The sequence below is a fragment of the Grammomys surdaster genome, unplaced genomic scaffold (genome assembly GCF_004785775.1).
Source record: "Grammomys surdaster isolate TR1022 unplaced genomic scaffold, NIH_TR_1.0 126187, whole genome shotgun sequence".
NCBI classification, from domain to species: domain Eukaryota; kingdom Metazoa; phylum Chordata; class Mammalia; order Rodentia; family Muridae; genus Grammomys; species Grammomys surdaster.
Genome location: NW_021620993.1, coordinates 6,815,022 through 6,830,089, shown reverse-complemented (window position 1 = coordinate 6,830,089; position 15,068 = coordinate 6,815,022). Strand labels below are relative to the sequence as shown.

Below are 15,068 nucleotides of genomic sequence, written 5' to 3'. Positions count from 1 at the left end.
ACTGGTGATACTGGTCTGCTCTCTACATCACTAATAACCCCCTAGACTGCTGGGCTTGTTTCTCCTCTGGTCTTGTGCATATTGATTCGATTTCCCATGTAGGTAGCTGCAGCTTTGTCCATACTGAAAGCCTGCTAGAAGCATCTGCATTGTCAAATCTTACCCTAGAAGTACAAAGCCAGTGCTAGAGCAATTACTACTTGGCTGACTAGTACATTTCCTTGGATGTCCCCTAGACTCACCTATTCTGCACTTAACAGATCTGATCATAGAAGAGAGATGTCGGGAGTCACTGCTGGTGTTTATCCCTTGCCTTTGGTTTTGTGACAGGCTTTCTGAATCTGGAGGAGTATTCTCATAGTGTGCTAGCCCAGAGAACACAGCTTTCCTTGGTGTGGAGTGTTGAGTAAATTGCTCCTGAGAGTGTCATAAAGCAGGAACATGAAGCCCAGACAGAATCTAGCTTTAATGAACATTTTAGTATCCGAGTGAACAACTAGGTACCAAATGTGCCTCAAGTGCTCAAAAAGCCACAGACAGGCCTCACTTTGAGCATTAGTGAGGCTCATGTCATAAACTAGAAGGAAGGCATAATGAGACAGAGGAAAACAGGAGACACAAAGTGGCTAGAGGAGAAGGCAAGTGAGGGAGCTTTCTGAGCCATGTGTTTCTTGGCTGGGCTGCCATCTCAGTTTGCAGACAAGGAATTAAACCAGGAGACATGAAGTGTGGTTTTCAGAGACACATGCCTGTGGCTAGAATTGCAAAAGCTTGGCTTTTCCAGCTCCAAATCAAGAACTTTGCCCATTCTGCATGCTCACTTTTCTGGAGCGTCATTCAGTACCCAGCTAATGCTCTGCCTTCCAGCAGAAGCTCATTAAACTTGTTCATCCAGGAGCCACTCACAGCTTCTATCTGCAGAACCCAGAACCAAACTGGCTCTTTCAGATAAAGAAAAATGATGAGGAACAGATCCTGATTTATAGAAAACCTAAGTATGCTGGCTGTGGTTATCGTCCATGGAGGTCAAAGCCCTGATGTACATGGCTTCACTATGAGGTTTCCTTTCCTGAAGAAATACTGTAGAACCTAATACCTTCCTGGGCTAAAACCAAAAAAGTAATGCTTCCTTTTCACTAGTCTGGGCTGATTTTTCCTTTTCTCTGTTTTTGGGTCACTGAATTCTGAAGCTCTTGTGTACAGCCTGGTTGAGTTTCTGAGTTTGTGATACTAGTTAAGATAGCATCCTTCTCTCATAAAAGAATGGATTGACTAAGGAGTCAAACTGCAGCATAATTGGCTAAACCTAGCTTATGATTTGTTTTATAACTGGCCTTTCTTTTTTTAGATTTACAAGTATTTGTTTGTATGTGCATACATAGAGGCCACAAGATTACACTGGGTGTCCTGTATCACTGTGTGCCTTCTCAGTCCTTTGAGGCATGGTCTCTCCCTGTGGCTTGTATTTTCTCAGCTAGGCTAGAAGCCAGCAAGCACCAGTGATCCTCCCATCTCTGCCTCCTTTGGAGCTGTGGTTACAAGTGTGTGGGACACCTGGCTTGCTATGTGGGTACTAGGGCCTGAACTCTAGGCTTCATTGATTGTACAACAGGCACTCTTAAGTGGTAAGATACTTCTCCAGCCCCCAGGTTTTGCTTTTTTGAGACAAGGTCTGACTATATAATAACAGTGTCCTCTAACTTCTATTCCTCCTGCCTCAGCCTTCTGAATGCTACTATTATAGATTTAAGCTACCATGTGTGGCTATAATCACTGATCTTCTTCAGTTGAGCAAAGATTTCCCATAGATCTCCTGCTTCTCTCACACTCAGTCTCCTTCACTGTCAACCCCAATCAGATGACATTTGTCCTGACCCACAAACCTACGTGGATTCACTGTCATCATCCCAAATCCGTTATTTCTGTTAGGGGTTTACTCTTGGTATTGTACGTTCTGTGGGTTTGTATAAATTTACAGCGTTGTTTTCTATCATAGCAACATAGAGTTGCTTACTATCCTAAAGTTTCATCTGTTCTTATAAAGTTTTATTGGGCCGGGCGACGGTGGCGCACGCCTTTAATCCCAGCACTTGGGAGGCAGAGGCAGGCGGATTTCTGAGTTCTACAGAGTGAGTTCCAGGACAGCCAGGGCTACACAGAGAAACCTTGTCTTGAAAAAAACCAAAAATAAATAAATAAATAAAGTTTTATTGGAACATAGCTGAACCCATTCTCTTAGGCAGTGTCTATGGGGCTTTTGCCCTACACTAGTGTAACTGCTCACAGACGCTTACCACTGCTCAGAATGCCTGAAATATTTATCATCTAATAGTAAGCAGAACAAGTTTTTTCTAGACCCCTGGACTGTTGACTAGTGATTTCCAGAGATAAGAGCCTCTGTTGGGCACTTGTACAATTTCATACTTAAGGTACTTATTGTCCACTCTTCTCCATTACCCCACTCCTGTACTCTCTCTGTGTGTCCCCACGCCCTGCTGTGTGCTAACACAGCTGCCACTGTCCCAGAGCAGAGGACTGTGACCCTGGATGTTGATGTGAACAACCGAACAGACCGGCTGGAGTGGTGCAGCTGTTACTACCACGGAAACTTCTCTCTCAATGCCGCCTTTGAGATCAAGCTACACTGGATGGCAGTGACTGCCACAGTACTGTTTGAGATGGTGAGATCATTACTGTACTTTAAGGCAAGGGGGTGCTTTGTAAAGCTTCTTCACATAACCTATTGACCTGTAGGGATAGCCTTAAAACATTAAACACAGAAAAGTTCACCGAGTATAGACTAGTGCTTCTTCACCTTGGCATTACTGACACAGGCCAGATAATTATCCGTTGTGAGTGATTGGATGCCCATTGTAGGTTGGTTGCCCATTCTAGCCTCTACCCATTAAATGCCAGTAGTACACCCCTAGCTGTGCTAACCAAAACTTGGAATCACTAGTCCAGAAGGGAAAGCAAATCTCCATCTCCCCTTTGTGTCCTGGGACGTCCATCTAAAAGCAGCTATGACTGTCACCATGTTTAAAACACTCCTGGGGAGAGTCTATGTATATCCAAAACAGGGATGGGAAGCTGGCCGTGGTGGCTCACACCTAAAAAAACTCAGCACTTGGGATGCTGAGGCAAAAGGATCACCACAAGTTCAAGGCCACTTAGCTACATAGTGAGTGCCAGATCGGCCTGGAATACAGAGTAAGAATACATTTATGCTCACATGCTGCTGGGTACATATTATTTACATTCTGTTTTTTCTGTTACCTGTATATATCTTCCATACCAACACAAATTAATCTGCCTTGCTTTTCATTTGTTGGATTTAATTTTTTTTGCCTCATTGTTTTTAATAGCTACAGAATATTCTAGTATTTTTTTAATTTCAGTTTACCTCTTGGTTACTATCACTGGTTTTAACTTACCGTTCCTCAAGCAAGGGTAAGTTGGTAAGTTTGTCTTCTGGTGGCATTTGGCCACCAGATATTTTTGCCAGCTCCACACAGGAGAGGATTGGATATATTGTTAGCATTTGATGGACAGCAACCAGAGTTGTCAGTGCTAATGAATAAGTCCCTCAAAGAAGTACTGGCCCACAGTGTCACCAGTGTCAGGGTTAGGGAGCCTTTGCTAGATGGCCTTCTTACCTGTCCTTCCTTCTGCTGCTCTATCTTGACCTACCTGTGGATCCTGTGCTGTGAGTCCAGCCCACACCACTGTCCATCCCCAGCTACAGCACCATAAAATAAGCCAGGTTGTATCTTCTCAGAGCCCTCCTTAGCCATCACCACACTCCACTCCTCCTTTTATGCACAAAAGAAATATTTTCATGCATCACTCGAGTCCCACTGTCCTCTAATACCAGCCAAAGCATTTCACTACATAGCTAAAAGCAGCTAGAAAGTAAAAAGAATTCTTTAGTGAATGCTGAGGGATCCCTTGAGAGAATTACAGGAGAGAGTAGTCATGAGTTTGTAAGGTGAGCCTGGTGGTATTGCCACATACCTTTAGTCCCAGCATTTGGGAGGCAGAGGCAGGAACCTATCTCTGAATTCTAGGGCTTTCTAGTCTACACAGTGAGTTCCAGGACAGCCAGGACTACACAGAGAAAGTCTTGGGGGACGGAGGGGAGTTTGTAAGCCTAATTTTGTCTTATAGAACATAGAGTCTTGGGGATATTCTGTTAGGTGTCTGTTAGGCATAGGCTTTTTATATGTGTTAGAATCTTCAAGAACTCCTGCCTTGGAAAGGTACTTATCCAAAGACCATCCATAAGATCCAAGTAAGGGATACTGAGTGCCTAGAGAGATAAGTGCTCAGTAGAGAAGTCCTTAATTGTACAAGAGGATGGTCAGATCCCAGCACCTACGTGAAAGCCAGACATAATGGCAGGCACCTATAACACTAGGGCTAGGGGTGGCACAGACAGGTGGAATTCATGAGCTCGGGCCAGCCACTTAACCAAAATGACAAGCCCCAGAATATTTGCTTGCTGCCAAGCCTGGCAACCTGGGCCCTACATGGTGAAAAGAGAATTGACTGTCACAAGTCCTACCCTAATTCTTTCTCTCTCTGTTCTTTCTCTCATAAATAAATAAACAAGATAGGAGAACTGGGGAGCTGGCTCAGTAGATAAACCACAAGCATGAGGACCTGAATGTGAATCCCCAGAACCCACATAATGCCAGGCGTTGACAGCATTCTTTATCCCAGCATAGGCACAGAGTCTCCAGAAGGTAGCCTGGTATATGCAGCAATAAGAACAAGAGACCCTGTCTCAAGCAAGGTGGAAGGGAGAAGAGCAACACCCAGCGTTGTTCCCTGTCCTCCACACATGCATTGTGATATGTGTGCACCAGCACTCACACACATACAAACACACTTGTATCATGTACACACAAGCTAAGGTGGAGAGTGGTAGAGAAAACACTAGCCTTGACCTTGACCTATCTTATGTGCACACACCAAAGATCCAAGTCTAAAAGGATACCTGCTGCTAGTCATGGTGGCATGCATATGTAATCCCAGATGTGAAGTAAAAGCAGAAGGTTCCAAATTCCAGACCAGCATGGGCTACGTAGCCAGACTATGGCTCAAAAACAGAAAAACAGGAAAGAAAGACAGTACCGGGTGCTCATTTTGCTCAGTTCACCTTGTGGAGGACACCAGCTCTTCCCCAACAGGTTGACAGTGGAGTGATTGTATCTCAAAACAGCATGCCCACAGCACTCACGTACACCAGGAAAAGGAGTGTTAGTTCTACCAAGGAGTTTAGGGACTGTCATTAAAGAGTTCGGTTTTCACATCTATTCACATAAAACCAGTGAAAGCAGCTAATGCATTTATCACAGCATTTTGGTTTGGTTTGGGGTGGTTTTTTGTTATTGTTGTTGCTGCTGCTGTTATTGTTTGTTGTTCTTATTGTTGTTTAACTTACCTGTATGTGTGTGGACCAAGGTCTGTATGTGGAGGTCAGGGGACAAGTTGAAAGAGTTGGTTCTCTCCCTCCATTATGTAGGCTCCAGGGAGATGAAGTGTAGGTTTTCAGCATTGATGGCAAGTGGTTTTACCAAACACTGAGCCATCTCACCAGCCATCCAGTTTAGGATTTTGTTTGTTCTTTAATTTATTTATTTGTTTTTAAGTATACATCAGTTTTATGTTTCTTAAAACATATTTCAAAAAAGCTTATATAATCACCCAAGGGACTGTTGTTGGAGTTACGTACAGAAGTCTAGCTTTCAGAGAGATAGCTTTGGGAGTTCCCCAGAGTGTGTTCTGTGGGTGAGACTTGGTCACTTTGTCTAGAATCACTGTACTGGTCTCCTGCCCTACATCCGTCAGAGTGGGTTACCTTCTTATTTCATACACTGGACTTAATATACAACAAAGCTAAAAGCGTTCAGCCTTTGTCATGTGACCTTCCTCCGACATCCCACAGAATAAGAAAGGTCTTAGTCCTCTCTTCAGTTCCTTGCAAAAGAAACTGAAGATCAGAAGCTTGGGCCATAAAAAAGAGCTGCGTGCTCAACTCACAGTTTTTCTAGCAGTCATCAGGAAGCATCCTTAGACTTTTTCCTGACCAGGACGGTCGGAGCCAGAGGACATGAACAGATGAACATGTAATCGATATGTCTGCCCGGTCTGCTTTGTGGAATCAGAGGTATTTACTCTAGTCTAAAAGAACCCGGAGATGATGCTGTTTTGTACTTTCTTTCAGGTCCAAGGTTGGCATCGAAAAGCTACCTCCTGTGGCTTCTTGTTAGTCCCAGTTTTGGAGGGTCCTTTCGCACTGCCCAGTTACCTGTATGGCGATCCCCTGAGGGCCCAGCTCTTCATCCCACTCAACCTCGGCTGCTTGCTCAAGGAGGGCAGCGAGCACCTGTTCGATAGTAAGAGCTGCTCCCCCCTGCAGGGTCTATCTCACTGAGTCAGACCACCTTCCAAAAGCACCCTCTCCCATGTTCTTTCATAAGTAGAATCTAGTTGGAAAATGAACAAAGACATTAATAAGAAACAAAAAGCAGGAGGAAGTAATGACTATTCAGAAAGAGAAAAAAGGACCAATGGGCAGTGGGATGAGAGAGGGGAAGGAGGAAGATGCTTCTATAAACTGTCATAATGAAGCCCATCACTGTCCAGTGAACATTTGCCTAAAGAAACAACAGAATTACAGGCTGCTTGAGAGAGCTATTCTACAAAGGGCAAAATAATCTGGGTTGTTGTCCTGGATTTTTAATTCTTAAAAAAACATATGAATGTTTTGCCTGCATTTCTGTCTGAGCATCACACATGTACCTGGTGCCCACAGAGGCCAGAAGAGGAAGTTAGACCTCCTGGATCTGAAGTTCTGGATGTGAGCCACCATGGGGGTTCTAGAAACCAAACTTAGTTCTTCTGAAAGAGGCCCTGGTCTCTAAAGCACTGTACTGCCTCTCCAGCCCTTGTGCTGGATTTTATTAGTGACTGGGTAATCTGGGGCAGATCACTCAATGCTTCTGAGCTTTGAATTTCTCTTGCATGGATTGGCTAGAGCTACTTTGCCAGCTCTGCGAGGACAGTGTGAAGCAAGCAGTAGACGGGAGAGGGGATCGTGTGCTGTCCATCTCTACACCATTGCTGTGTCCCGTGTGCTCCCAGCCACCTGATTTGCCGGCAGTGCTTGCTTGGATTTGAGGAGAGCTTTTTGCATGCTAGTCCATGCAATAAGGCCCTAGAAAGGCCATCAAAAGCAAAACAGGAAGCTGTGTCCTCTTGTGCAAAGTTGCAGCAGGCTTTGTAAGTCCCGGGCTCCCTGCATGTGTCTCCAGTACTGTATCTCAAGGACTGAGATTAGAGCCTTTCCTTCTGTCAGAAAAGGTCTGTCACAGCGGACCAGCCCATTGTGCCTTTTACCCACACTGTCTCCCCATCTACACTTCCCACTGCTATCACCAAGCACACGTGCTGATGAACTCATAAATAGCTCCTAAAAAGCTTTCCGTGAGTACAAGATGACATTTTCAAAAGCAAGAAGCTGGAGTTAATGCTAATGTATCAGGAGCTGATAGCAAGATTATAAATGTGAAAAACACAACTCTGATGAAGAGAAATATTTTCTTCCCACTCCCTTGTACGTTTGCATTACACTAAATGACAGAGGGTGAGGAAGACTTACCAGAGGGTAGACTAAACCTAGTGATCTTGTGATTTCATGACAGACTGCCTGCTAGTTTGAACAGTCTGTACTCTCTGCTTACAACTTAGCAGACATTTGTGTACCTGAGCCCTGCAGAGTTGTTCTGCATTGGAGGCCAGAGAGTCTGAGCTGCACAGGGCCGAGAGAAGACATTTATGCAGTCCTGAAATGTGAATGATTATGTTCCTCCCAGAGGGTTAGGTCAGGCAACTTACTGCAGTGTTGTTAATATCTTGAGGGGCTATAGTTACCTCACAACATCTAAAGATGCCCTTCTCACTGATACAGGATTGCTCACAGGCATTGTAGCGGATGGTTTCCCTGCCAGTTCTGACCTGGTCTTCTAAACCATCAGCCTCAGTTGGTTACCATGGTTACAGGGAAAGGTCCTAATTTAAAGGAATAAGGACACAAATCTAAAATTAAATTTTCTAGATTAGGTGCCTCTTCTTGTTTTCTCTACTTCTTGTAACAATGAGTCTGCACCTTAAAATCTGGAGCAAATGTGGTTGGTATATGTGTGTATATATGTGAGTGTGTGTGTATGTGGGTGTGTCTGTGTTTGGGTGTGTCTGGTTGTGTATGTGTGCATGTGTCTATGTATGTGAGAGTGTGTATGTGCATATGAGTGGGTGTGGGATGTGTGTCTCCCATCTATTTTAAAGTTCTAATTGTGGACAGATTAACAAAGCCACTCCATTCCTAGTTCTTGGGTTGTCTGTACTGTTGCTGCCAGGATCCTCAAAACCTCCATCCATCCAGCTCTGCTTCCTGTTGCTATGTGACAGTGCTCAGCCTTCCATCCACCCATCTCTGCTTCCTGTTGCTATGTAACAGTGCTTGGCCTTCCCACTTGCTTTCTGCTTTGGTCCTCAGCATCTGCCCTGTGGAAGAGGGAGGCTGGACCAATTCAGTCGGTAACAAAAGAGCACATTCTCCTGCACTGCTCGCCTCCCCTTCGAAGCTGATGTCTTCTCAAGAATTCCTTTTATATTTACTTGCTTCAATTTCTTTACCCATAAAATGGAGCTTTGTCTTTCTTTACAGGGAAATATAAAGTTAGTGATGTTAGAAACAGGGGCAGGGGAGTGTTTTATTTTCAGAAGCACCTAATGTACACTTCAGGTTTGTGTTTTAATATACTCTTCAGACCAGGTCTTGTGGTACACACCTGTAAGTAAGTAGGAGGGTCAGGGATTCAAAGCCATCTGGCCACTTAGAGGTTGAGGCCAGCCTGGGCTGTGTGAGACCCTGTGTCAGAAACAAATAGTAAACAAAAATTACTGGACTTTCCTCAGTTTGAGAATTAGGACATTAGCATAAGCCTTGTTGAGTTCTGATGATCACATTAGCTCCTGAGGACTCTACCTTTCTAGACTGTGAGGCTTGAAGAGGAATTATGGGGTACACAGCTGTCATTTCTATAACTGGGTGGGGACTAAAGTTCAGATCTGTGAGACAGGAATTGTCAAAAGCAATGAAGAGAACAGGGTGAGTCTATTACAGATCTTGTGATCACAGCTCAGCCTTTATTCCTTATTCCTTTCAGGCTTTGAACCAGAGACATATTGGGATCGAATGCACCTTTTCCAAGAAGCCATTGCACACAGGTTTGTCCATTAGCAAGAAGGAACAGTGACCAAATCAGTATTTTTCTACATTAGTAGTTACTAAAGTGAAACCCAATTCCTTCTGTTATGGTGGAAAAAGGATCTTGTAGAGCAGTGCTTCTCCACCTTCCTGATGCTGTGACCCTTCAGTACCCCTCATGCTGTGCTGACCCCCAGCCATAACACTGTTCTGTTGCTATGTCACAACTGTAACTTTGCTGCTGTTATGAATCCTAATGTAGACATCTGATATGCAGCCCCTGTGGAAGGGATCTACCTCCAAGGGGTTGAGAGCCATTGCTCTAGTGAAAAGCTCGCTGCTTACCTGCACTCAGACAGAGAGAAATGTTGCCCTGCAGTCTGTGACTGTTGTCTCTCAGACCTCCTTGCTTTGTTCTTTGTAAGTAGCCTACAAAGAACCCAGTTATGCTATGGAGGAGACAGGTGAAGGGAAACATTGTAAAAGTTGTCAGTAAACATTCCTTGTTTTAGAAAGACAATGGATGGTTTAAAAAAAATGGATGAAAGTAGTATTACTTGTGCACTAGGTAAGCTTTTCCTGGGCTCCTCTGACTCACTCTCTTCTTCTCCAGTGCAGCAGACCACAGTGTTTCCAAGCGTCACTCAGCTGGTGTCCACTTGCTACTTATTCCTATGGTGAAACAAAGCCTCCTCTCACTGTTTCAATTATCTTCTGCTTGAAGCAGCTTCTTTGTATTGTCCTATTGTCTTACCTCTTCAGTTGCTAGCACCTGATCCTGAGTACTCCCCCAGTGCCCACCATTTATTCACAAGGTCATGGGTGTCTAACTTCTCCCACCCAAGCTGGCTTCTCCCTACCTTATACCTTACCCTAAGATCTGGGCAGTATGTATGTGTTCGGTGAAGGGTGTGGAGTGAGTGCCGTGGTAACTCATTTCTTACCACTGCTAATGGGATGTATATCTGACCAGAGGGAAGAGAGGGAAGGAGGAAGGGAGGGAACAGGAGGCAGCGAGAACAGCAGTCATTGGGAAAAGACCTTGCTCTAGGAAGCAGACTTGTCTGGTCCACCTCCACCTCCACTCACACTGCCTAGAAACAGTAGAAGTCCAATGGCAAGTCTTACAGTGTAGTCTTCCTTTCCTTGCCTCTCTGGGGCTTGCTGGACTCAGCTGGTAAATCTGCAAGAAACAGTACTTATTAGGATGCCCCAGCTAAAGTACGGCTAGTGAGCCGTTTCTTGACCAGTCACACTACACATTTTGACTAGGTGTCTCTGGACTTGACCTTCATTTACCAAGTCTGCTTTTTGTCTTCATAGTATCTTGTTCTCTAATCCTCCTCAACGCAGGTCCTGGGGGTATTTTCTCTACACTGTTGCCCTTTACTCTTCAGTCTCTTTTCTAAGATCTGACTTCCTTACATGTCTTTAAAGCTGTCCCATATATGACTGCAGCAGACTCTACTATGTGTCACTCTTTGCCTAAGCCCCACCTCCTCTGTACCTGTCATTGTCTCCCTCTGCCAGGGACTCTCAGGTCCCTCTATTTTGAGTTCATCTTTGTCTTTCTCTCTTTCCTCCTTACAGGGGCTTACTGTATAGTTCAGGATGGTTTTACACTCAGTCTCCTGTGTCTGGCTCTCACGTGTTAAGATTACAGGATACTCCAGCATAACATGCTTCAAATCGCACTTTCCTCTTCTTTTTAAAAACTGTCCACCTAGAGTGCTTTATAGGCCCTAGGAGGGCATAAGTTTGATTTTCCCATCCGTAGTGCCAGGGAAGTGCCTTTTCCAGAGTAGTTGTTCTGCTCTTAGCTTCTGTGTGCAGTGCCAGGGATGGAGCCCAGAGCCTTGTGAGTGCTGGGTAAGCAGTCCACCATTGGGCTGCATCCCTGGTCCTGCCTGTGGTTTTGCATGGAGTGGAATTCCAAGTGGGGATGTGCCTGAAGTGATGGTCCACCCAAAGGTCCGTATCAGAGAGAGCTAGGAAAGCTCCCTCCTCCTCCCCACAGCGCCCTCTGTGGTGGCTCCTAGCTCTTCCTTCTAAATACTCCGGATAATTGGAGTGAGATTAGTACATCTCTGAGGTGGGTGCCCCTTGCCTTTGTTGCAATCCTGGGTTGCCCCAAGTGGAATATGAAGTATCCATGGATCATTGGGCTGAAGTGTAGGTTTTCTGAGGTTTTTGTTTTGTTTTATTTTGATTTGGAGGGTGGAGGTTGGTGGTTTGTTTGATTTAATTTTGTTTTTGTTGTTTGTTTTGAGGTTTTTGGAGAAAGGGTCTCACTATGTAACCCTGGCTGGCCTAGAACTCATTTTTGTAAACTATGCTGGCCTTGAGATCTGCCTGTCTGGGGTTAAGGTGCTGGGGTTGAAGGCATGAGCCACCATGCCTGGCTAAATTGTGTTTTTAAAAAAATAAGCATCTTGGGGCTGGAGAAACTGAGCGTGGTTGCTACTCCTTGAGAGGACTCAGTTTAGTCCCCAGCACCCGTCCTAGGCAGCTCACAGCTGCCTATAACTCCAGCTTCAGAAGGTCCAGCACCCACTTCTGGCCTCCGAGGGCACTCTTGCACATACAGACAAGCAAGTACACATACATATGCATAATAAATTTTTTTTAAGATTTATTTATTTTTATTTATATGAGAACACTATTGCTGTCTTCAGACACACCAGAAGAGGACATCAGATCCTATTACAGATGGTTTTGAGCCACCATGTGGTTGCTGGGAATTGAACTCAGGACCTCTGGAAGAGCAGATGGTGCTCTTAACTGCTGAGCCATCTCTTCATCCTATAATAAAGTATTTTTAAACAAATAAAAATAAAGGTCTTAGGCTGGGTATTTGGGTCAGTAAGGGTCTTTCCTGGTGACCTAAATGAGACAAGAAGCCTCTGATCCCGCTGATATCTAAAATCATTGACTTGGTTGGAAGGTAAGGAAGAAATCCAGAAGTGTCCTGTAGATGCTATCCATTGAGTTTGCATACTTGATATATATGTACGGGATACCAGCCTAGAGGTGGCAGCTTGGAGGGTACAGCACAGCACTTCCCCAGTGTGCTTAGTCCAGGGAAGAAGACACATTTTACCTCCTACATCGATGCCTTCATTACGTAAACCCTCAGACAGAGGGCAGAATCTGGGCACATCTGTTAGCACGTCCTTTACAGCTCTTAGCAGGTGGGGCTAGAATAAATGTGCTTTATGGAAATAGAAAAACCAGGAATAGAACAAGCTATAGATAAGAAGTGGAACAGGACAAGTCACAGATGAGAAATGGTTTCTGCTCATTTCCCATTTCTAGAGCACAGCACAGCAAAGAGCCTTAGATTACTCCTCACCTTTAAGGAAAGGTTTTTGATTGAGATACGTCATTCCATTTCAGTGAGGGCCTTTATTGAGAACCTTCTCAATGTCAGCATGACAACAGTCAGGTGTGGCAAGAAAACAGACAGGATGCGGGTTGGTGAGCAGGACAGACTCCACAAGAGGCAGAGTGAAGGCTAAGTGGAGACCACAGAGGTGCTAAGTGGGGGTGGAGGCTGGATGGAGTGCTGCAGTCACCACAGGGCAAAGTAAACCAGGAGCAGGAGAGCTGCCAGCCTCCGAGTTGAAAGGCAGATTTTGAGAACTACCGAGGACAGAAATATGTAGCCTGCATGTTCCACATGGGAGGCCTTTCCACATTCTATCATCTTGGCCTGTCAGGTATAGCTGCACACTGCTCCCTGTTTCTCTAGCTAATGAGACCATGTGTCTGTGTGTCTGTCCTTACCATAGGTTTGGATTTGTGCAAGATAAATATTCTGCCTCTGCTTTTAACTTCCCTGCTGAGAATAAGCCACAGTATATCCATGTTACAGGTGAGGAACTGTGGTTGTGGGTGGGTGCACGAGTCCCTGCCCAAGCCTGCAGCGGCAGGACCACCAGAACCAACAGCTCCACTCAGGCTTGGTCTCTCCCTGCAGGAACAGTATTTCTTCAGCTGCCATACTCCAAACGCAAATTTTCTGGGCAGCAGCGGCGACGACGAAACTCTACCAGCTCTACCAACCAAAACATGTTCTGTGAGGAGCGGGTTGGCTACAACTGGGCCTACAACACCATGCTGACCAAGACATGGCGTTCTAGTGCCACGGGGGATGAGAAGTTTGCTGATCGGCTGCTGAAGGACTTCACGGATTTCTGCATCAACCGTGACAACCGACTGGTCACATTCTGGACAAACTGCCTGGAGAAGATGCATGCCAGTGCTCCATGAAGCCAGGCTACTCCACTTAGGAGAGGCTGTGGGTATGCTGGAGCCAGCCTTCCAGTTAGGCTCTGGGCATCAGGTGTCAGGCTGCTACTGTCAGTGAGTGGGGCCACTGCTGATATTTGGCCTCTGCACAAATATGAGTGAGGAGAAAGATAAAGCAGCTGCTGCTGCTACCACCACTCAGATCTCGCCGTCATGTGCCCACGGCAGGGGGAGGCACAGATTGTCTGTGGGAGGAAGTCAGTGTCTGGGAATGGGTTAGGCAGCTTCCATTAGGGTCCTTTTCCTTCACCAGCAGTGGGATATTTGGAACAGAACCTCCTGCTTTCTGCCCAAGAATGTGTGTGTATAAGATAATTCTGTGACATAGTGTACCATTGGCTCACACCAGCTGTACATATGTGTATATAGCAGAGACAAATAAAGCCCCCACACAGTGTCTGTTACTAGCCTTGTTCGTAGCAGCAGTCCCACCATGGCTGGAAGCCAGGCCAGCCAGGTCACCTCAGGTGACCAGAGGGCTTTAGGACCACTGGTCTTTAGTCTGGCTCTGACTTGACTTGATAGGTTTCTGTTTTTGTTTGGTTGTTTTTTGTTTTGTTTTGTTTTGTTTTTCAAGACATGGTTTCTCTGTGTAGTCCTGGCTGTCCTGGAACTTACTCTAGACCAGGCTGGCCTCGAACTCAGAAATCTGCCAGACTCTGCCTCACAATTGCTGGGATTAAAGGCGTGCGCCACCACTGCTGGGCAATAGGTTTCTTTTTAAAAGTCTTTGGCCAGGAACAAGGATCCTTCTGGACAGGACTACTGAGCAGACGATACAATACAGTAGGAAGCTCTAGACTTGTGTTGTAAGAATATGCCTCATTAAGTGGATGTACCAGCTCAGGAGAGCAAACATCATGGCATTTCTGACAGGTCCAGGGAAAGCTTCTGGTTCTAGACTGCTCAGGGAAGGCAAAGACCGCAAACTAAGAGGGGGACCTGGTAGTTGTGGTTACTGCTTCCTAGTGCTAATCACACCCTGACTGATGTACCTTCTTACAATCTTTCAAATCCTGTACCTCTCCTGAGCCCTGTGTATAACTCCAGGTCCAGCCCTCCTTGTTTGTCTCTTATCTCTATGAAACCTAACTTCTCTCTGGTTCATCCTACTGTGTTCTCCTGGGAAACTGGGTTTTTGTTGTTTGGTCTTTAAAACTGCTACAAGCAGGGTACAGTGGCTTATACCTGTAATACCAGTGTTTTCAGAGACTGAGGCAGGAGGATTATGGAGTTCCAGGCTAAGCTGGCCTCCACAGTGTGTTCTTAGCAAAGCTGAGCTTTGCAGTAAGACTTGTCTCAAAAAGTCTCACTTTCAGGCTGGAAAGATGACTCAGTAAGAGCACTTGACTGATCTTATAGAGGACCTGAGTTAGTGTCAGCACCCATGAGATCACTCACAACCATCCATAACTGGAGTCCCAGGGGCCACACCCTCTTCTGACCTCCTTTGACATCAGACACACATGTGGTACATATA

The 15,068-nt window shown here is 45.4% G+C and overlaps 1 protein-coding gene across 7 annotated transcripts in view; it reads left to right on the top strand.

Annotated features, from left to right (window-relative positions):
• Positions 1-13,995, top strand: part of Depdc5 (DEP domain containing 5) — a 125,080-nt gene extending 111,085 nt beyond the window's left edge. For 6 of the 7 annotated variants that reach the window (XM_028758279.1, XM_028758282.1, XM_028758281.1 and 3 more), the window contains 5 exons: positions 2,512-2,681; positions 6,230-6,401; positions 9,237-9,297; positions 13,069-13,151; positions 13,257-13,995. In XM_028758279.1, the coding sequence (XP_028614112.1) occupies positions 2,512-2,681; positions 6,230-6,401; positions 9,237-9,297; positions 13,069-13,151; positions 13,257-13,549 (779 nt within the window). In that variant the 3' untranslated portion in view covers positions 13,550-13,995. The remainder of the gene's footprint in view (positions 1-2,511; positions 2,682-6,229; positions 6,402-9,236; positions 9,298-13,068; positions 13,152-13,256) is intronic. The other variant, XM_028758285.1, reaches the window with a different exon arrangement.
• Positions 13,996-15,068: the final 1,073 nt, after the last annotated feature.